The 22,512-nt window shown below is 28.3% G+C and overlaps 3 protein-coding genes across 3 annotated transcripts; 1 reads left to right on the forward strand and 2 right to left on the reverse strand.

Moving 5' to 3' along the window:
- Positions 1-883: 883 nt before the first annotated feature.
- LOC124929776 (xyloglucan endotransglucosylase/hydrolase protein 3-like) lies at positions 884-1,812 on the reverse strand. The gene is made up of 4 exons (XM_047470169.1): positions 1,650-1,812; positions 1,422-1,522; positions 1,141-1,331; positions 884-1,064 (listed from the first exon to the last, which is right to left on the reverse strand). Exons 1-4 carry the CDS (start codon positions 1,810-1,812, stop codon positions 884-886), a joined length of 636 nt encoding a protein of 211 aa, XP_047326125.1.
- An 8,788-nt stretch (positions 1,813-10,600) lies between these two features.
- On the forward strand, positions 10,601-11,352 carry LOC124929777 (small ubiquitin-related modifier 2-like). Its single transcript, XM_047470170.1, has 3 exons — positions 10,601-10,663; positions 11,040-11,189; positions 11,290-11,352. Exons 1-3 carry the CDS (start codon positions 10,601-10,603, stop codon positions 11,350-11,352), a joined length of 276 nt encoding a protein of 91 aa, XP_047326126.1.
- A 1,245-nt stretch (positions 11,353-12,597) lies between these two features.
- On the reverse strand, positions 12,598-13,602 carry LOC124929779 (importin beta-like SAD2). The gene is made up of 2 exons (XM_047470171.1): positions 13,149-13,602; positions 12,598-13,074 (listed from the first exon to the last, which is right to left on the reverse strand). Exons 1-2 carry the CDS (start codon positions 13,451-13,453, stop codon positions 12,633-12,635), a joined length of 747 nt encoding a protein of 248 aa, XP_047326127.1. The 5' UTR covers positions 13,454-13,602; the 3' UTR covers positions 12,598-12,632.
- Positions 13,603-22,512: the final 8,910 nt, after the last annotated feature.

A 22,512-nucleotide genomic window follows, 5' to 3' on the forward strand; every position in this document is an offset into this window, starting at 1 on the left:
TATTCTTCAATTGTCTAAATTGGATATACTGGCCTGCCCTAGGTAAGCCCAGCAAGCCCTTGGCTAGGGCAGCCCACTCCTAGTCCGGACAGCCCAATTATTAAAATTAGTAAGATATTTTTATTAAATTTGTTATAATTTTAAATAAAATAGTGTTGTAGCTTGGTGTTGGTGGTGAAAGATAAATATTTAAAATATTTAGTTGATTGTGGGTTCAAATCTCAATACAAACTTGTTTTTAAAATAGACTTAAGGGTACAATATTCTCCATCTTTATTACCCGAGTTTTAATCTATTTTTAAAATAGACTTAAGGGTACAATATTTTCGATCTTTATTACCCAAGGCTGGGGCAGCCCAAATCTTAGAGCCGGCACTGGATATACTTGGATTTAATCCAAATAACCAGTAATCATCACTAATAAACCAGATCATCTTTATTTTATTTTTTATAACAATTTATTTGAAGAATTGAAAAAAAAAACAAATGTTTATAAGAATAGGTCATTTGAAAGAAAAATTAAAGTTCACCATTAGGATGTAGTAATTATTAATTAAATAATGTAATTCTTTATTAGAAGAATTTAAACTTCATAATTATATATAGTAATCCCTTAACAGAAAATTGGATTTGAATCCATTAATATTTATTATTTGATATCCATATATATATATATATATATATATATATATATATATATATATATATATATATATATATATATATATATATATATATATATATATATATATATATATATATATATATATATATATATATATTGAGTTACCACATTATTCAACTCAAAAATTATTAGTACATCAATGATCATAGGCATAATTTAATTAGTCTTATTGAGATTAGTAATTAGATGAATTAGTTACTATTTGCAGGAAGTTCCATTAATGTAGAACCCTCGATAGTATGACGTAAAAGGAGCCTTAGACCAATCTACAGTTCCAGCCCATGATACATTCCAAACTGTCGCCTCCACATGCAAAGGCCTCGATTTGTAATTCACGGGGTAATTGAATGTCCTTACCGTCTTATCATCCACTTTGAACCTGTAATTTGACGACATCAATACAAGATCAATTATATTTTCAATAATGTTTTAGGGCAGTTAATTAAAGAACTTACACTATTTTCTTAGCACTCCAATTAAGTTCATAAGTGTGAAAGTCTGCAGAAGGATTAAACCCTAGTTTAACCAACTCCTCTCTATGACCTTCATCATTTGCGAACACATTTGTTTGCAAGGTCCCGTTTGTCCCTAAGAATTCAAAGTCAATCTCATCGTGATTTCCGTTAGCCCCTCCTCCAGATATTAGCTGAATATTGTAGTCACAACAACAATAATAATAATTGTTAAAAAGAGACAAAGAACATAAAATAAAAATAACATATAGGACATTACTTACATAAAAAGAAGTAATAACTCCTCCGGTTATCTTCTCCGATATCTTGATTTGCATTCTGAATACCCCGGAACAATATTCTTGTTTTGATTTAAATCCAGACCCTACATTAATAATTCATCACATCAATTATAACAACTTATCAATGTCTTTATTCTATTACCCTTTGGAATAATGTTTTTTGTAGAAAGAAAAGTAAATTAAAATAGTGATAATTAAAATTATTCATACCAGAAGATGTATCAATACGAAGTTGGACTTCTTTGCCTTGATCAGTGACATTCATATGATCAGCTCCCCATAAGGGTTGATAATATTTGTCAAATACTTCATCGCTCGTAGCCACAACGACCACGAAAACCAGAAGAATCAGACTCGCTCTCGCTATACCCATCTTCAGTTCTTGATCACTTATTTATATTTGTAATTTGTTGGTTAATTAATTCTACAAACATTGCATATTTATACATATTTTAGTATCCATAATTTCTTAGTGATTAGTACATAATTTTTTTGAAGATATAAAAGGTAATTAAAGTGACATTATAGAGTTTATAAGCATGATGTAAAATCTGATCCCTTGTTTGATAAGCTTATAATTAATTTAAAGTTTTTCTTATTCTTCCTTTTTGAAAAGAATGGCTTTGCTTTTTAATTTAATTTAAAAAATAGAATCCCACTTGACTAAATATAATAAATACATACTAATCTCTTTAAATTTGAACCTAGAATGATATGCAATGTTACTTTTGTGATTTACTAGAGGATGTGATTTTTCTGCAATTTTGGATTGACATTCTTAGCCATGCACTTGGCCAAGTATCATAGAAAGTTAATGGTGGAAATTTTAGGACAAAAGGTATATATACAAATAAGGTAGAAAATATATGTTTTCATAAAATAGTTTTTTTATAAAAAAAAAAAGCTTCACTAAGAGAAATAGACAACCAAGATCATAACAATTTAACGGCATAAAGATTTATATGTCATATATAATTTTCCTGATTATTCTTAATTACTGATTACTAAAATACTCATACTTTTAATATTTCTTATCATTGAAATAACTATCGTCTTCATTTCAATTCAATTCAGTAATCTTATTCACATCTCCCATTTCTCTTATAATCTCTATGTTTCGGTCGTTAATCATCGTCATCATATATCTAACTCCGCATCCGACATTTAGCTCCCTCATTCTTTAACACCTTTTATTGAATTTTTTGACAAAAATTTTGTGACTGCAATAAATTAAACAAGTACGTACAATTATCTTAAATGAGGTTATTATATTTATTTTTGTGAAAAAAATTTAGTCCAAACAAATTTCAAATCTTAATTCCTCCGTTGAGAACAAGGCACAGTACAATAATTATTATTGTACGACAAGACGGAAAGTCAGTTCAAATACACGACGACACGAGCACAAAGTAATATAGAGATACAAATTCGGTTTAATATAATATATTTATATATTTTGTCTTATTTGAGAATGAATGCATTTAGTTCTTAAAATAGAACTGTCAAACAACAACTTTAAAGGTTAGTTCGATCCTACACGTGCAACAACTGCGTGAAACATTAATCAAGCAACGTGATCAACTCTGAACAAGAATTTATAAGTTAATTGATTGGTTCAGACTGCAAATAATAAATTGGAATGCGCTAGTGAAGTAGAGCTACATGGTTAAGAGTCTAATGCGCAAGCAATAAATAATGTGCTTAATTTGATTTTAATCTAGGGGAAGTTCATGATAGTGAATAGAAATCTTTGTGAGTATTGTCAACTATAAGGGTTTGTTTGAAGAGCCATTTAAGGTAAATGATATTACTTTTGATTCAATTAATACAACACAAAAATAGATGCTTGTTTTTCGACAGAGGAGGTTATTAAGGGGTGCGAAAATGATAAAGTGTTGGGATGCGACAAGTTACTTTGACTTTTTTTAAGAAGACGTGGTCTTTCCTTAAGATTGTAATTACGAAATTAATTGAACATTTTTATCGTTTTTCATCATTTTACAAGAGTTAGAACTCTATTTTGATATGTCTCATTCGTAAAGCTCTAGGAACTATTGATGTGAATAATTTTAAGTTTACCAGTCTCGTTTTGTCTTTCTATAAAATTGTCGTAAAATATTTAGCCAACAAGTTGCGGAGGGTGTTAAAAATTGTCATATTTAGTAATCAGATAACATTCATCAAAGATCGTAAAATCTATGATGTCGTGTTAATAATCAATGAGTGAATTGACTCAACTACTTCAAGAGGTGAAAAATAGGCTTTTTCAAGTGAGACATATAAAAAGCTTATGATCACGTCAAATTGGGAGCTTTTGTTTGATGTAATTGACAGAATGGGTGCAAAATGGATTGACTAGATTATATTTTTGTTTCTCGACGATTACGTTTTATGTTTTTGTTAATGGGAATTCTCATGGATTTTTCAAGACCTTCCAAGGAATCAGACAGGATGATCCACTCTCTCGTTTCTTGTTTGTCATTGTTATGAAATCCTCTAAAAATGATAGCTTTCGTAAAAACTCAGGACTCCATGGAGTAAGTTGTGGGTCAAGAATATATCATTTTATCATATCACACTTTTTTTCACTGATGACCCGCTCTGCATGGCTCAGGCTACCTACATGAATTTTAAACATATTCTGGATTTTTATGGTTATTCGGTGCATGTTTCGGTCTTTGAATTAATCTTAATAATTCATACATTTTTTCTTATATTTTGTTTCGAATAGAAGTAGGATTAAGTTGATAAATGTGTTGGGATTTAGAATTGATGGTCTTTCGTTAATCTATCTTGGTATTCCATTAGCATTCAGTGATAAATTACGATTCAATGTCTCTTAGGACTTGATTATCACTAAAATGGAATGTAAGTTGTCTAGATGGAAAAAATAAAGTAATTTCTAAAGGGAGTCGGTTAATTCTCAATAAGAGTGTGTTGTCATATATGCCTACGTATATGATATCTTTATTCATTTTCCCCAAGAGTGTGGCGGTAAAAATAGAGAGAATAATGTGTAATTTTTATGGAAATGTTCTAACTCATCGTTTTATCATCTAGTTAATTGGGATAAGGTTAAATGATTTACAGATCAATGAGGTTTAGATATTCGAGATATTGTTTCATTTAATAAAGTTTTTCTATCAAAATAGTGTAGTACATTTGTAACAAAGCCGAATAGTTTGAGGCATCGATAATCAGATGTAAATATGGTCAAAATATGTATGATTGGTTCACTAAAATGTCCAATTATTCCACGAGTATTTGGAGGAAATTTTATTTTATGTGCAAAAGTTTTCGTGAACATTCTAGATTCATTTTGGAGTATGCTTTCTTGATCAGATTTTTGGATGACATTTAGTGTGGTGTCAAAAGTCTAGCTACGACGTATCATGAGCTTGTTTCTATTTTTATATGTAGAAATTCCACAATTAAAGATATGTTAGATCCTCATTCTAGTGATTTTTCTAGTCGAATTAGATATAAAAAGAGATTAAACATTAGAGATTTGTCCTATAATATAGTTTTACTTTTGGTAGTACGCAAACAAGTGTCTTCGTCTGAACAAGACGTTATGCGTTAATTAGACATAGATAATTTCTAAGTGGAACATTACTACAATTTGTTCGCTAAGTTGATATCATATAATTTTTGTTGGGAGAAACACTAGAAGTCAAAGATTTCATCAAATATCATGTTTTTTGGATGAAGCGTTAAATTCTTACAAATGATATGTGCATGAAAAAATGGTGTAATATGGTTAGTCGTATGTGTCCTTAGAAAGTTGAATCGGCAACTCACTTACTTTTGTATTGTCAAGAGGTAATTAGTATCTGAAGTCTTTGTGGAGTATTACTATCATTCATTGGGTGATGTTCGAGTTTTTGAGTAGTTGTTGGGAATTTGGATTGATGCGGCGGATATGACAAACCGACATATTTGGGTTACCTCCAATTATTTTTTGGTGTACTATTTGAATAGAGAGAAATCGTCAAACTTTCAATGATCATGGTCGTACGATGTGTATCATTCATAATGTTATTATCATACATTTTCTGAGATTCGTTCCGAAAAGTCGGTAGACTCCGTCGGGAAGTTAATTGTTCTACTCGAGGACTTACGAGTTCGAAAATTTATTGAGTAACGTTTTTTTTCGTGTTATGCGTTGTCGTTATGTTTAAACTTTTTTTATCATTTTTAATATATGAACTTTAAAAAAAAAATCAATAGCTTTTTTTAAGATATATATTTTTTTAATAATAGTAAGATTAGTTGAAGCTTAGAAACTATACTAGTCATTGCAATACATTCAAAGTTGTCATTATGTTGTTGGATTGATGGTGGTGTAGATTATGGAGGTTCATATCTATAAAGTCTTAAAATATTCATGCAATAAATAAAGAAAAATCTTGTAATCACGTCCATAAAAAGTATAATATGAAAATACAAATACCAAAATAAAATGAATAACAAGTTAATTGGTAGTAAAATCCTCCCAAAATAGTAATGTGATCATAACCGATTCAAAGAGTGTTGGATCGGGTACAATAATAGCAGAGGGGATAAATATTGTTAAACTCGATAAGACACTTCAATTCGATTTTAATTTTGTTAGAGATAAAAATCTGTTTCTATTTTTCGTAATCTCTTGAAACGGATTCAAGTGCAGAAAATGCTTGCTCGATTTGAAGCGGTAGATACAAGACAGAAGATACAGAAAAGAAATAACACAAGGAGTTTTATGAATGTTCGGAGATAAAATTCTTACGTCACCCCTTCTTCTGTTTCCAGAAGGATTTTCACTAGAAGCTTTGATTCGTATAGACACTACACAAACCCAGTCAGACACACAGGACTTACCAACTGTCTATTTCTGAACTTCTAGGTAACATTTTGTTGAACAGACAAAGTCTTGTTCAACTTACAATACTGAAATACTCTCAGGTAGAACAGTAGGTGAATTACAGAATAGACTTAGAGCAAGAGTAATCACAACGCTTGATAATTCTTAATTCATAATTGCAGAAGTTCGGGAAGCGAGTGATTCGAGAGATTCGTTGTTGTACTCTAATCGCCTTTTATAATGAGGTCGTAGCAACGGTCGAATCTTACTCTTGAATACGTGTCAGTTATTTGTTGGACGTACGCCAGGTGTACGAGATCGTACATGAGAATATATTCGTTGGATCGTGGCGTACTGGATTGTACTACAGAATATTTGTTAGATCGTGGTGTACTAGAAGGTACAACGTGGGCTGGTGAAATATTCGAGTACGTGGCAGTTAAGCGTATGAAGCTGACCTGGAAGACGGCTGATAGCGAACACATTTGATCGATATGCTGATAAGTTGAATTGATAAGCGGACGCTTCTTCAGACGGCTTCTGAAGCAAGGCATCTGCTCACACTTCTTCGGACCAGAGCGTCTGTTGAAGTGAGACGCCTACTCGCGTACTTCTTCAGACTACACGTCTGATGAAGTTAGACGTCTGCTCGCGCACTTCTTCAGACTGCACGTCTGTAGAAGTTCGACGTCTGCCCGTGCACTTCTTCAGACTAACACGTTTGTAGAAGTTAGACATCTGCTCACGCACTTCTTCAGACTGCACGTCTGTAGAAGTTAGACGTCTGCTCGCGCAGTTCTTCATACTAACACGTTTGTACAAATTAGACGTCTATTCGCGCACTTCTTCAGACTGCACGTCTGTAGAAGTTAGACGTCTGCTCGCACACTTCTTCAGACTAACACGTTTGTAGAAGTTAAACGTCTACTCGCGTACTTCTTTAGATTGCACGTCTATATAAGTTAGATGTCTGTCTGCGCACTTCTTCAGACTAACATGTCCTGTAGAAGTTAGACGTCTGCTCGCGCACTTCTTCAAACTGCACGTCTGTTGAAGTAAGACATCTTCAGGCGTACCTGCGCAAAGACAATTTACACAACTTAATTTTTTTTTAGACCACATCATTAAAACTATGTCGTATTGATTTAAACTTATTCACCTAAGTTTATTAAGACATTTTTTCTTCATTAATTAATTTTTATTTTTTTTATTTAACTTAATTTAACAAAAAGAATTTTCTTATATATGAAATATAATCGTCTTAATAATGATAATGTTGATGATTTTGATTATTAAATATTCTTCCATTTCATTTCAAAAATAAAAATAACATAGACAAATACTATTAGCTTTTTAGTTTCTCTTTTAGCTAACTTAATTCAATGAATTTAAGTCAAAATTGATAAGACTATACACTTGTCAAAATATAAGAAAGCAAAAAAAAAACTTTTTTGTAACCACTTCTTCCTCTCACATATTGGATTTGATTATTTTTCTTCGTCCGGATGAATATATAGGATAATAATTTCAAATTAATTTATTTTATTAAAATACTTAATCTGAAATCAAATGATAAATTTGTATGTTGAAAAGAGAGGTGCAAATGGGTAAATTTACTTATATTCCATTCAAATTAAATTTAGTCAACTTATATTAATGAATAATATAGGTGTGGAAATAATATAGATTAGGTATGGATTGGTTGAATATGAGTTGAATAATCTAAACTAATTTGTATTTTTAGTTTCTAACACATTTATTACGTTTTTAACTCGTTTAATATTTAACACGTTTTTGTCCCAGTTAACACATTTTGATCCGATTAAAAAATTATTTGATTCGTTTTACTAATCTTATACGTTTTTTATTTTTTCAACACGTTTTTAACTCGTTTAACTAATATTTTATTCGTTTCACATGTTTTGACTCACTTAATCGTTTTTAGTTTTAACAAGTATGTAACTAGTTTTAATCTATTTCACACGTTTTGTTTCGTTTAACACGTTTAACATATTTTGGCATGTTTAACACATTTTGACCGTTTAACACATTTGTGACACATTTGACATTTTTTGTTTGTTTAATTTGTTTTTATTCCGTCTAATATGTCTTTGACATTATTATACATTTTTTTTATCCGTTTAACATAATTTTGATTTATTTGAAATTATTTTGATAATTTATTATTAAATTAGTTGAAGAAATAATAAGTGAGATTAATATGAATTATTTAAATAATTCATACTAAATAAAATACTAAATAAAGTTTAGAATACAATAAACTTTTTTATCTTTATAAACAAATTAATTCATTAAAGAGTTTTAAAACAATAGTGATATGTTAGTTATGTATGGTTAAACTATAATTAATAAGTATATTATTAATGAGTTTTAATTTTTTTTAATTATTTTTCATTTGATTGTATGAAAATCGTAATAAAAAAATTAATAGAATATATTAGAGTTAAAAATAATTAATTTATATTGAATTGATAAAAAGAAATTAAATTAATTAAATTTAAATAATTTAAATAACTTTAATTCAACTTGAAATAAACTCAACCTATTCAATCTAACCCAAATTAACTTAATATTGTGAGTTTGAGTTAATGCAAATTCCTAATGGGAAGAATATCAATTTTAAACACCAAGTTGTAAGAAGGTGTCAAATTTACTCATTAAGTATCAAAATTTTATTTATATATACTAGTTTGTCAAAAAGTGTCAAATTTATTTAAAATAACAAAAAAGTTAAACGGAGTTAAAAGTTTTGCCACATTTAATATCCAGCTATTTTTTATTTATTTTTAATTTACATTAATTACTTTAATTTTTTTTTCATTCAAAACAAAACATCCAAATTTTTCCTTATCCATTTTTTCTCTCTCTATTCCCAACTCTTCATTTCTTTTAATTGTTCATCTTCTATCCCCACCATTAATCATATCTAATGAAGAACCGCCGAAATATTTGGAATCAACTCCGTTTGAAATCCTAGATCTGGATTTCATTTTCCTGTTTTTCCGATAGTCACCGCCGATCAATACACTACGGAGGGCCCCACCTTTTGTCCAGTACCTTCTACATATCTTGCAGAAATACCTCGGCTACGCGAGACTGTAGTTGTTGTAGTAACATAATTTCGTGTTTAGAGAATTGCATCTCGAACACTTCATCAGCTGTTCCGCCACCTTCACCGTCGTCACAGTTTTTTGGTCACCTGATTATTCTTCCATCACAATATTATTATTTGACGTCGACATAGCTAGTTCATTAATAGAGATTTCAGAAAAAATAGATTACTTATATTAGAGATGAAGAGGAACAGTCAGAAGAAAATGAAGAATTAGGTAAAAGAGAGAGAAAAAATGGATATGGAAAAATTTAAATGTTTTTTTTAAATAAAAAAAAATTAAAGTAATGTATATTAAAAACAAATAAAAAATAGGTGGATATTACATGTGGCACAAATTTTAACTCCGTTAAATTTTCCTGTTAGTTTAAATAAATTTGACACTTTTTGACAAGTTAGTATATATAAATAGAATTTTGATACTTAATAAGTAAATTTGACACCTTCTTACAACTTGGTGTGTAAAATTGACATTCTTCCCAATTCCTAATGTGAACCATCATAATTAATTAGTATGAAATTGACTTAAATATCATGCTCATAACAAGTAGTACGGGACAAGTTATTCAAATATCAATCTACTAAAGGCTTACGTCACAAAGTAAATTTCTCTTCAAATTTATGAGTCTAAATTTACATAATTAAGTAATCATAATTTATTTTCCAAAATTGGTTATTAATATGAGAATCAATGACAATAAAATTACCAATATACTCTTCTCAATAAGCACGTTTACATCAACCCTATTCGCAACCTTACATCGTGACAATGAAATTACTAATATACTTTTCTCAATACAATGTTATAAAAACTCTATTCGTAACATTACATTGTGACAATGACATTACCAATATACCATTCTCAATACAATTTTATAGAAACACTATTCGCAAAATTAGATAGTGACAATAAAATTACTAATATACCCTTCTCAATATAAGGTTATAGAAACTATTCACAAAATTACATCGCGACAATGAAATTACCAATATACCCTTCTCAATACAAGGTCATAAAAACCCTATTCGCAACATTACGCCGTAACAATGAAATTACCAATATACCCTTGTCTCCGAAACAAGGCTATATAAACCCTATTCTCAACATTATTTGTGACGGCGATTTCGAGATAAGAGAAAGAAACCTAAGAAAGATTGTGTCAATTGAATAGATCAGCCTCAAAAATGTCTGAAGATGCGAAGAAGCCTCAACAGTCTCTACATATCAATCTTAAGGTCAAGAACCAGGTATACATGCATGTATTAAGATTGTTCTAGTTGTCTGAAAATTCAATTACCTATCTAGCCTGTGTTTTGTTTGATTCCTGATAAAATCTGTGTTCTGTATTTGGTTTCTCAACTGCTATCTGGTTCATGCTCAATTAAGGAATATGACATGATCTGTCATTTACTTATTATATGCTCTGCTTTTGGAAATCATTTATTGATGCAATTTGTGATCTATTTACTAGATCTAGATGTAGAAACATGTTAAAGGAAATTCCTTAATCATTTGACTGGAAATGTATTAGAGGAGTAGTGTTCTGTTTTCCTTTTTAGAAATTGGTTATTAGAACAAGAATGGAGCTTAACAAAAGATGTTGAAATTTTGATTGCATTGTAGAATGGGAATGAAATCTTCTTCAGGATTAAACGTACAACCAAGCTCAAGAAATTGATGGATGTCTACTGTAGTCGTGAAGCTGTGAGTTTTAATTCCGTTGCATTCTTGTTTGATGGCCGTCGCCTTCGAAGAGATCAAACTCCAGGGGAGGTAAAAATTACATAATATGATATGATAGAATTAGAATTTGAATGTAACATTGGATTTTGGTGTTGTTGGCCTGATTGATGATTCTTGAACAATATAACAGCTTGAGATGGAAGATGGTGCTGAGATTGATGCAATGCTTCATCAATCTGGAGGTGGTTGCTGAAATTGAATCATACAAGATGGGAGGTAGAAGGTTGCTTTAAATAGTAAATGTGGAAATGGGATTTAAAAGTGATTGTTTCCTTCCTTTTAGATATTTACTTTCCTTTTCTTGTTATTTTTATAAATTACAAACTTAAATGTGCATGAGATTCATTTCTCATAACTTCTTTTCTTAATATTTGTGGATTTCTTGTGACTTATTGCCTAGTTCTATTATGCTTAATTTTGAATTTTTTGCTTGGTTTTTAATTTATTTTGCCTTCTTCTATGTTCCAACATTTGCATTACATAAACAAATGCACCTATGTGTGGAAGATTTGGCAATAGATGGAGATAAGGGTAAGAAAAAATGGGTTTACCTTATCTCAAATTGACTAGTTTAGATAGTTCGATTTATTTTTATTCTTCTTTTTTTGGGTTTTCCTTTTTACATGATATTTGTTTTTACAATATTTCTTTAACTAAAGGATTTATTTGTGAATAGGTTTGAATTGTTTAGTTCAAGGAATTATTGATAGAAGGAAATAAGATTATCATAACAAAAATCTGATATGTTTGTTATGGTAATAAAATAGAAAAATATTAAGACAATATTTATGAGATTTTAAAAAAGTTTTGAACAAGATATTAGTGTTGATGGTTAATCTAAGCTTATTTAAATGTGCAATCGGACACTTTAAAAAACCAAAGTTTTTTTCTTTAGATCATCGCTTTCAGTCTAGTTCTATATATGTTAAGTTAATGAGACCAAATGTTATTTAAACTCGTGTATGTATTGATCTTATTAATACTATTTTTCTTCAGTCTCAACATAGTCAAATTTTATCGTGGTGAATCACCAAATCCGTGTTTTTTTTTTTTGTTGTTGTTGTTTATGTCATCTGTCACAATTCGCTGTAAATCAACATGTACTCACCTCATTCAAAACTTAAAATGTCTCTCAATCAACAAACGATTTGCTGTAAATCAACATGTACTCACCTCATTCAAAACTTAACATGTCTCTCAATCAACAAACTCTCCAAGTCCAAGAAACCTTTAAAGTAAATTTAGTCTCAGAATTCAGTAAAAAATTTAACCGAAATTTATCATCAAACAATAAAAAAAATGAAATATCAGCCTAGTAAATCCAACAATAATGCAATTGCTTCAGGTTAATTTGAAATATGAACTCCATTCGAGTTTCATATTTTATTATTACTCAACAAGAAAAAAGAAGAAGAAGAAGAAGAGGAAGGTATTAATAGAGAGCTTACTTTTAAGACAATGGAGTGCAGCCCATCAGAAGATCTCAAGAATTTCACAAATGAAGCCATTACAGAGAGGGCAATTACCTCTCTGAACCCAAAGCTCTCGAGAACACATTCTGCAGAATGAATGCCCACATGGAACAAATGCTGCACCGTTATGCCTCACCATACATACGCAGCAGGTGTTGAATTCCTCGCTCTTTCTCTCTTCTTCCTCACCGTCTTCATCTTCGTCCTCGTCCTCATCATCATCATCCAAATAGCTCGAACCATCCATCAACAATGACATCAGTGAAGTACTTTGCTGCGAATCTCCTCCCTCCCCTTCTTCATCATTCTCACCATGACTCCCCTTATCTTCATCATCATCTAACTCATCATCTAACTGGAATCGAACACGTGGTCTGGGTATAGTCTCCATTGTCTGCCCTTCCACTGGTGGATGTGTTAACTCGCTCATCCCATGATTGTACCTTTTACAATAAATAGAACAATTGTATTCTGAATCAATTCAATTATAACATATTCAAATCAATTATGTAAGTACCTGGAGGTGGCGAGTGAGGGTTGGCGGCTGGAATTACGTCGCATCATTGATGCTCCACCGCTGGGATTCGACATCAGATCGGAGTTGGAAGTGTAATTGCCGGGGAAACGACCTGATCCGCGCCTGGAAACAAGTCTGTTGGAGGTTGGAATGTTGACATCGGAGGTAGGTGTCGGCACGCTGGAGATCCAGGCGGCTCCTGCACGGCGAAGACGGAGTTTGTCTCTGAAGACCTTCCAGCTCTTTTTACCTTCACTGGTATTAGGATCGTCTCGGATCGAGTCTAGAAGAGTGCGATTCAACATAGTTTCTGTGGTGGTGGATCGATCTTATGTTATAATTAACCTTGCCAATGAATTCGGATGATCATCGCCTCTCTAATTCCGTAAAACTATTGAAAATTAGGAAGATCAATTACAAGTTTCAGGCATCTAACAAACAAGAAAGGCACATTATCATAAACAGATAAATGTACGATTCTCTCATGTCTCAATCCAATGCAGATGCAATCAAAAATCTCTAGAAGGAATCGGGATGACAATACACAATGAACAGAGAAAGTTTTGAGGAAAAATATACAGAGAAGAGGATTGATACCTTATAGAAATCATCACCAACGTTGATCAAACCGGAAGATCAGATCTGCATTATTATCGCATGATTCAATGGAGATAACAATCATCACAAAAAGGAGATAACAAAAGATGCAAAAACCTAGAGAAAATGGAAGTACGAAAACAGAGACAAAACGACCTTTCAAAGTTTTCTGCTACCTAGAACGGGAATACAATTCTTTCTCTCTCCTCAACGTTAGTTAGTAGTTAGTTAGAGCGCGCGAGTCTCAAGTAACGGTTTGCCATTTGGCTTCCCTAGAAAGGCTTATGATATATAACTATATTTATAAATGACTCTTTTACTATAACCACTTTTTGTAATGAGAACATTAATAAAAAAAAAATGATTTCGAGAAAACTTTTTAAATAATTTTATACATGAGAGGAATTTTAAATAAAAAAATAATTTTGAAAATAATTTTGTAAGGAAGAATAATTTTTTTTTAACTGATCAATTTAATAATAAAAAATAATTTAAGTATAAATATAAAAACATAACATGAAAAAGTATAAATTTAATATATTAAAATAATTAATAGATTCGAATTTTTTTTTAAAGAATAATAATATACCACACAAATTCCAAGGTGTTCTAATTTATGCGTATGATTGGGTATATTTTTAATTTATCCACATCTAACAAAATATATTGTCAGCATCCATAATTTTTTTTTAAATTATGTCATATTTACCCAAATGAAAAATATATGACATGAGAAAAATTAACATAGTTATATTTTTTTTAATAAATATAACACAATTTATAAAATAATAGATACATAATAATTATTTTTTTTAAATGATCCATGTAAATTAAAAATAATAAGAATCGTATAATCACAACAACAAAACATGATATAAAAAAAACAAAAATGTTACTTTATAAGTTATTGAGCTTTTAGGTTCTCGAGAAAAACGATTAACTCCTCAATCAACTCTACAAGCTTCCCAGAAAGGATCTCAAAAAACGTCAAAATAATAACATGATACACATTTACGACCCTATGTAATGTTAAAATGTTTGCATTAATATAAACTAGCATGAATATCGTACATTTGCACGGAGTAAAAAATAAATAAAATATTATTTGTCTATAAATATTTTAGATAAAATTAATATTATTAAATTTAATTAATTTAAAATTTAGTTTTAGTTTGTAAAAACTAAATTCAATCTAAAATTTAATGTTAACTATAACCCCAGAAAATTCCTAGTTCGTAGCTTAGCTTGTGTCCGATGACACGTGGCAATACGGGGGACCCGAAGTGGCTCGAGGTTCGATAGTTTCAACATTGATTTATGTTTCAGACATCTTTAAAATAAACATTATTTTTAAACGATTTTGATAGTACCTGGCAACTTTTTAAAATTAATTATGTAAAAATAATTAATTTTATTCAAATTTTAATAATGTGGGAATTTGTTGTAATCGAAAGACGATTTGATGAAATTCGGTTTAAAATAATTAAACATAATTAATTTAAGAAATATTATTTATTGAAAACAGAGTCGTCAAATAATTTTTTTAGAAAAATCAATAAAATGTACGTGTATAAACGTATTTTATACCAGAATTTCCAAAAGGGGTTCGTTATTTGGTTACGCTCGAGAAAGGGCTTTGCGCAATGTCCTTTGTGTCCATTAAAAACAGTTTTATTTTTTAAAAGTCTGGCTATCAAAAGATTTATAACTTTTATTCCTTTAACATTTTAATATGCCTCTTTATCATATTTTCACACGTCTTTTATCCCTCGGTAAATCAACCATCAATCTTAATCAAATTTTCAAACGTTTATCATTCTTTAGAAAACCAATCACCAATCTCAATCACAGTTTCACACGCCTCTTATCCTTCAACAAACCAACCAGCAATCTCAATTAACCTCTAATTTTATGAACTCGCGGTCCTTTGTTACCACCCTTATCCCTTGGCAAACCACATCCTAATTACACTTTCACACGTCTCTTATACATAGGAAATAAACCACCAATCTCAATCAAAATTTAACATCGTGACCTCACACTTTGGTCAATCAAATATTTGATTCATATTTTTTAACTACTTTCATTTGTTACTGACCTATTATCCCTCAATCAAATAGTTGGATAAAGATTATATTTGTTTTTGATAGATTTACAATTTAAAACATATCTATAGCATTTTTTATTTTATTTTTAACCCAACAAACAAAAACAAGCAAATTTAAGTAAAGCATTATATATATAAATATATATATATATATATATTATTTTATATTCTAACCTTTTCTATAAGTTTTCTAAAATGTAAACTAATATAATATTAATATCTTACCTCTATATTCTAATAATCTAGAAAGTGTACTAAATTATTATAATGATATACTAGATTTCCAAAATCTTGAAGACCCTTATATAAAGGGGGGAGTAAGGTACTAAAAATTCATCCACAACATAAATTAGAACCATCAAACAAAAATGGCAAGTTATTCAAGAATTCAACTTTTCTCTGTTCTCTTAGTTATTGCATTTTTCTCTTCTATTGAACTTTCCTTTGTAAGATTTCTCTTATTATTTTTTAAGATTTATATAAATTGTTCATTAATCTTTTCTTTACATATCTAATTTAAACATTGCATTTATATATATACATAGGCTGGACGTGAAGGATCTCTTTATGAAGGACGTAAGCTGTTAAATATTGGCAATTGAATATTTACTTTTGTAGTTGTGTTTTTTATGTTTAATTAATTTCTATGATTACAGAATGTCCAGAAGCATGTAATGTTAGGTGCTCTGCATCAAGGTTTAAAGAATCTTGTCTAAGCTATTGTAACGTTTGCTGTGAGAAATGTTTGTGCGTGCCTTCGGGAACTCATGGACACAAAGGAGAATGTCCTTGCTATAGAGGAGGACCTAATTGCCCTTAGATTATAAATCTCAAATTGTGATATTGGAATCAACTGATAGAGGATTGTACATTTTTCCATAATGTAATTCTCTAATTATCAATAAAATTGTTCTTACTGCACCCATAATGATGAATCATTTATGGCATCTTTCATACTTTTGTTTTTGTTTAAAATGTTAAATAATAAAATTGGTATAAATTTCATCAAGTCACATTAACAGAACTCACAATAAATCCCAAATTAGCTTCACAAATTGATAATGAATGAGAATATGCATATGGGATCCTCTGCTACCGGATCTCACCTGTTCCGGTGTTTCCTCTCACATATATTTGAATATTAAAAAAAGAAAACATTTTTTTTACATTTTTTTCCTAATTTACTCTCTGTCTTGTGAGGAGGAATAGAGGGAACATGGTTAATTAGTAACAGAGGATCTCTATTCGAGAATATGATGCATTTTCTTCACAACCCAAGATTTGATTGCCACAGTCATAAAGTAGAAAAATGTGAAAAGAATTTGACTGTACTAATTTTTTTTTTATTTTTTTTTTTAGATTTGAACCGTATAACTAAATAACTACATTACACTCTTTTATATTAAAACAATTGATAAATTTAATTATATAATTTATTTATTTATTTTATTAATAGAGCTATCCTAGCCGTGGGTGGGTTTAACAGTCAGTCTGGTGGTAGATTGTGAATATATATTTATTAATATACCATACATATTAATATTAGTTAATAATTTTAGGTGAGCTAATTATTAAAAAAAATTAATAGATAATAAAGAATCATGATAGAATTTGGCAAGGTAACTTGATTTGTATTTGAAAAGATATTAAATTTAATACATCTTAATTTACTATAAGTATTATGTTTATAAAAGAATAAATTCTAATATTATTATTTTATTTAAACTATGTTAGTTGTAACATATTTTATTATTTTTATTTAGTTAAAGACATTATTAGTTTATTTTATTATTTTAATTCAATTATAAACATATTTTAAATTTAATTATTTTATTTAAAAATATTATTTATTTATTATTTCATTTCAACTGTAGGTTATAATATATAGTATATATTAAGTATTAACTATATAGTACCAATATATAATATGATTTTTAAAATAACTTAATTAGTTTGACATTATTTAGTAAGATTCTATATTATTAGAAAATATAGTTAATTATAATTTTATTCTTTATTTAGATATTTTATTTTTATTCAATTATAATAAATGTTAAAATAACTAAATATTATTGAAGATAAACTATGATACCTAAATTTGAAAAACAATAAATTATATTAAAATTAATCATATAATGATTTAAATAATATTTCGAACCTTAAAAATAATTAAGTTTAATAATTTATTTTTCCAATACAAACCAACTTTTGACTATTTTTTAGAATAATGAGAGATTTTTCATAAACAATTTCTCATAATGCATTTACCTTTTTTATTTATTTTAAAAAAGGAAAAACTTTTAAAAAGTAAAAGGATTGGAAACAATGCCTAAATTTGATAAATATGAGTTATTTGAAATTACTTTTAAAGAATTCCTTATCTAAAAGTTTATTTAAATTAATAATTAAAATATAAATATTTATATTTTTACCTTAATTCATTATATATATTTATTATTTAAATATTCTCTTATTTAGACAATCTATGTGAATTAGTTAGCACATTAATGTAGATTATTATATTACAAATTAAAATGATAAAATAATTATAGATTCCCAAAATCTTGACTAACCTTATATAATTGAAGTGTTAGGTCATAGGTGTTAGGGATTGATCAAAACACAACTATAAAATTAGTAATGGCAAGTTATTCATGGATTCACCTTTTCTCTATTCTCTTGATTGTTGCATTTCTTTCTTCAATGGAACTTTCCTCAGTATGTGCTTCAATTCTTCTTCTTTTCAGATTAGTTATATAAATTGTTCATGAGTATCTTTATTTATTTTAATTTAAACGTTGATATATAGGTGTCGGGGGAACGATCTATCGCAACTTCAAGTAACTTCGCGCCTTTTCATTCTTATATTGATATGACATGTCCAGCTGGATGTGATGCTAGGTGTTATTTCACAATACACCAACAAGAATGTTTAAAATATTGTAACTATTGTTGCAAGAAGTGTACATGTGTGGTTAAGGGGACTTATGGCTGTTAGAATTTTGAAAAGGAATGAGTAATGTATTGAGTTTCTATTTTATTAGACATTATATTATACAAATAAGAAAATAATTACTATAATAATATAGTAATGATATTTTAATTTTTTTAACATTTTAATAATATTATGATAATAATAACTATAATATATATTGATATAGATCTCCATCAATCTTAAGATAGTAAAGAATTAAACAAATAGAGATTCAAGATCAAGACAATATTTTGAAATTTTAACGATATATTCTTCAAACTAGAATCGTTCTCTTCACTTGTTCATTTTCGATGTCATTCATGTTTAACAAATCATTTTCTTCGTCTTCAATGTGGTAAATAAGAAATAGTTGTTAAAATAAATAAATTGATTAAAGAACAAGAAGAAGACAAATTTGTTCACTCAGTTTTTATCGTGAGAAATGGAGAAAGAAAATGTGTGAAAAATGTATATGGAGATTTTTTTATAGTCCGATATTTAGCTATATCCTAAGTTTTTTTTAAAAATAGTCCCTAACATGACATTTTTGTATTTTCATTTTTCAAAACCACGATAACGATAAGAGTAAGAAAGTTAATGTGATAAAATTGGGTGGAGATGATAAAAATAAAAATTAATGGTGACGAAATTGGCCTTAGAGAATAAGACTCGATCGTGTATAGTTCCGATTGAACGGAATTTGAAATCTTGGTCTCCCGGCATACTTCTGCTTTCCGATAATGGCCAATTTTAACGAGGTGAATCCTCCAAATAAGTCACAAATTCATCATCTTTAAAACTCACAATCAAATTAAACATTATTTCATTTACTCTCTTACTACTCACAATTTAATTCAACATTATTTCATTCAATCTAACAATGAATTACACCTTTCAAAAATAAAAATACTAAAATATTTTTTATTTCTGAAAAAAAAAATTATTTTATCATTTACAAAAACAAAACTATTTTGTCAAAATCAAAACAATCTATAATTAATTCAAATATACCCTAAATTCTCTCCCTCTTTTTTCATTTTTGATTTATATCGGATTGAGCTTATAAAACCCAACCCATCTTCATTGGCCCAGACATATTATTTGGGTGACAAATAAAATAGTTTAAAATAAGTCTTAAGTGTGTTTGGTACCAGGTTTAAAGGTATAACACTATTGGTATAGTATAAATTATATCAATAGTGTTTCAATATTGTGTTTTGTTAGGATTTTACTATTAGTATAAATTATACCTCTATATAATTTATCTCTATATAATTTATATCTAATATTTGGTATAAAATTATAACTAGTCCACTAGGTACAATATTTTTGTTATATCACTAAATTTTTAATTTTTAATTATAATCTTTATTAATATTATATATAACTTATTATTATATAATATATTAAACATATTTTATTTAGTTTTAATATCATTATTATATTTAATTATTTTTAATATATATTTTTAAATATTTCAATATTTTAATTAAAAAATATTTATTTATTTTTATAATAATAATTTTATTAATTATTAATTTATATATTTACTTATATTATAAATAAAAAATTTATTATAATTATTAATAATATTTAAATTAAATAAATATAATTTATCGTTTATATTATAATTAATTTTTTTATATGTTAATTAAATTTACATTAATTATTAAATAATAGTATAAAAATTTATAATAATAATAAACAATATTATTTATAATATAAATAAATATAAAATAATTAAAATTTTAAATTAATATATATACAACTTATACTGTATTCTTATTCTATATAGCAAATACAAAATTATAAACTATATACAACTTATATCATTTCTTATAATTCATATCAAACATTAATAACTTATACAATTTATATTATCCTATATTATTTATACCTCGTTACAATTTATACATCGTTACAACTTATACCATATATAATTTATACCACGTACCAAACGCTACCTTAAGATTTTGAAAGCCCGTTTTCTTTAATCTTTTCTTTCTGTTTTGATTTATAATAATAATATATATATATATATATATATATTAATTTTATTTATTTATATTTAACCGTTAGATATTGTACAAGATTATACAAATTAAATTAATTTAATTATTCTATATTTTAATTAATTAATTCAACATTCTATTGATACAAAATTGACAACAACTTAATTATTAACTCGTAATCCACAGTTTCATCAAGTTTAAAAATTTTAAATCACAAGATTAAAATTAAAATTATGTACTATACAAATTTTAGACTATGAAAGGCATGTTAATATATATAAGATATAAAGAGATGGTAGAAAATAAAAAAAATACAATACATAAAATTATGCAATATCAAGTCGTTGTAGTAGAGTAGTAAGTATTCTCGCCTGTTACGTGGGTGACCCGGGTATTGCTTTCTTATAAATGCTAGTATTAACTATTGTTCCTATAAGGCTCTTAAAATTACATCTAAATCATGTTAGATTTCTTTTTTCAAAAAATATAAGACTCTCACAAATTGTGTTAAAGATACAAAATCATTATAAACTGTATAATATATATAATAAACATATAAACTATAACATATTTGATTCATTATAAGTTGTCAACCATTTGGTCATAGCTATCCATGAATTTTTTTTAGTAAAGTGGGTAGGAGTTTTCAAGATGTTGTTTAAAAGATTTTCATGGTTATAGTATAGTATATCAAAAGATGTTTTTTGTTTTTAATGCTATCTCTTTACAAACTCTTATAGAGAATGTCGAGTTAGAGATGATGCATTTACTAATTCAGGAATAAGAAATTGGAGAAAAGCTATTGAAATATTTAATACACATGTTGGTGGTGTAGCTAGTGTTTATAATGTTTCAAGAACACAACTTGAGGCTTTTTAAAATCAACGACAAAGTGCTTCACATTTGTTATAAGTACAAGGACATGTAAGGGAGGTTATGTATCGTACATGATTAACGACAACTTTAGATGTTACATGCTTTTTTTTGATTTAAGGTTTGTCTTTCCGTGGTCATGACGAGTAAATGAACATCGTAGGACACAATTGTCCCATCTTCTTTGTACGTCCCCAATTTTGTACCGGTGATAATAGTTTAAAAAGTAAGAAAATAATTATTCTATTTGTATTTACCTAATTTAATTTATAAATACATAGAAAATACACATTTAAATTATAAATTTCAACCAGTCACATCGACAAAAGTCACAATAAATCCCAAATTAACTTCACGAATTGATAATGAACGAGGATATGATGGGAATTTTCTTCACAATCCAAGCATAAGTGACATCGAACTTATTGAAACGATGACATGAGTCCTGAAACGATCATCCGACCTCCACTAATGTTAGACCAACCATCTTAGAGGTAGTGCATCTTCCCTAAGGTGTTCCGCAAAAAAGGATTGACCTCAACCCAAGTCAACAAATCATAACAATCCTGAATAGTGAATTTGCTAATGTTATTCCATGCCATCGAGTCCTCAAAATCACGAGTCAGAGTCCTTCCCTCAAATCGGCCATGAAGAGCAAACACCATTTTGGGCTCATTATATACCAATCACCTAAAAAAAGATGTTGCTTAATAAATTATCACGTATTTTGTTGAGCATATGTGGAACTAAAAAAAGACTATATCTTCTTATAATTTTTCAATGGATTATCTAGCTTGAAAA

The sequence above is a fragment of the Impatiens glandulifera genome, chromosome 3 (assembly GCF_907164915.1).
Source record: "Impatiens glandulifera chromosome 3, dImpGla2.1, whole genome shotgun sequence".
Lineage (NCBI taxonomy): Eukaryota > Viridiplantae > Streptophyta > Magnoliopsida > Ericales > Balsaminaceae > Impatiens > Impatiens glandulifera.

Coding starts and splice junctions, on each gene's coding strand:
- LOC124929777 (XM_047470170.1), top strand. CDS start 10,601: ATGTCTGAAGATGCGAAGAAGCCTCAACAGTCTCTACATATCAATCTT. Junction 10,664..11,039: donor ATCTTAAGGTCAAGAACCAG/GTATACATGCAT, acceptor ATTGCATTGTAG/AATGGGAATGAAATCTTCTT. Junction 11,190..11,289: donor GAGATCAAACTCCAGGGGAG/GTAAAAATTACA, acceptor ACAATATAACAG/CTTGAGATGGAAGATGGTGC.
- LOC124929776 (XM_047470169.1), bottom strand. CDS start 1,812: ATGGGTATAGCGAGAGCGAGTCTGATTCTTCTGGTTTTCGTGGTCGTT. Junction 1,332..1,421: donor GAGTTATTACTTCTTTTTAT/GTAAGTAATGTC, acceptor TACAATATTCAG/CTAATATCTGGAGGAGGGGC. Junction 1,065..1,140: donor TGGAGTGCTAAGAAAATAGT/GTAAGTTCTTTA, acceptor GTCAAATTACAG/GTTCAAAGTGGATGATAAGA.
- LOC124929779 (XM_047470171.1), bottom strand. CDS start 13,453: ATGTTGAATCGCACTCTTCTAGACTCGATCCGAGACGATCCTAATACC. Junction 13,075..13,148: donor CCCTCACTCGCCACCTCCAG/GTACTTACATAA, acceptor TTATTGTAAAAG/GTACAATCATGGGATGAGCG.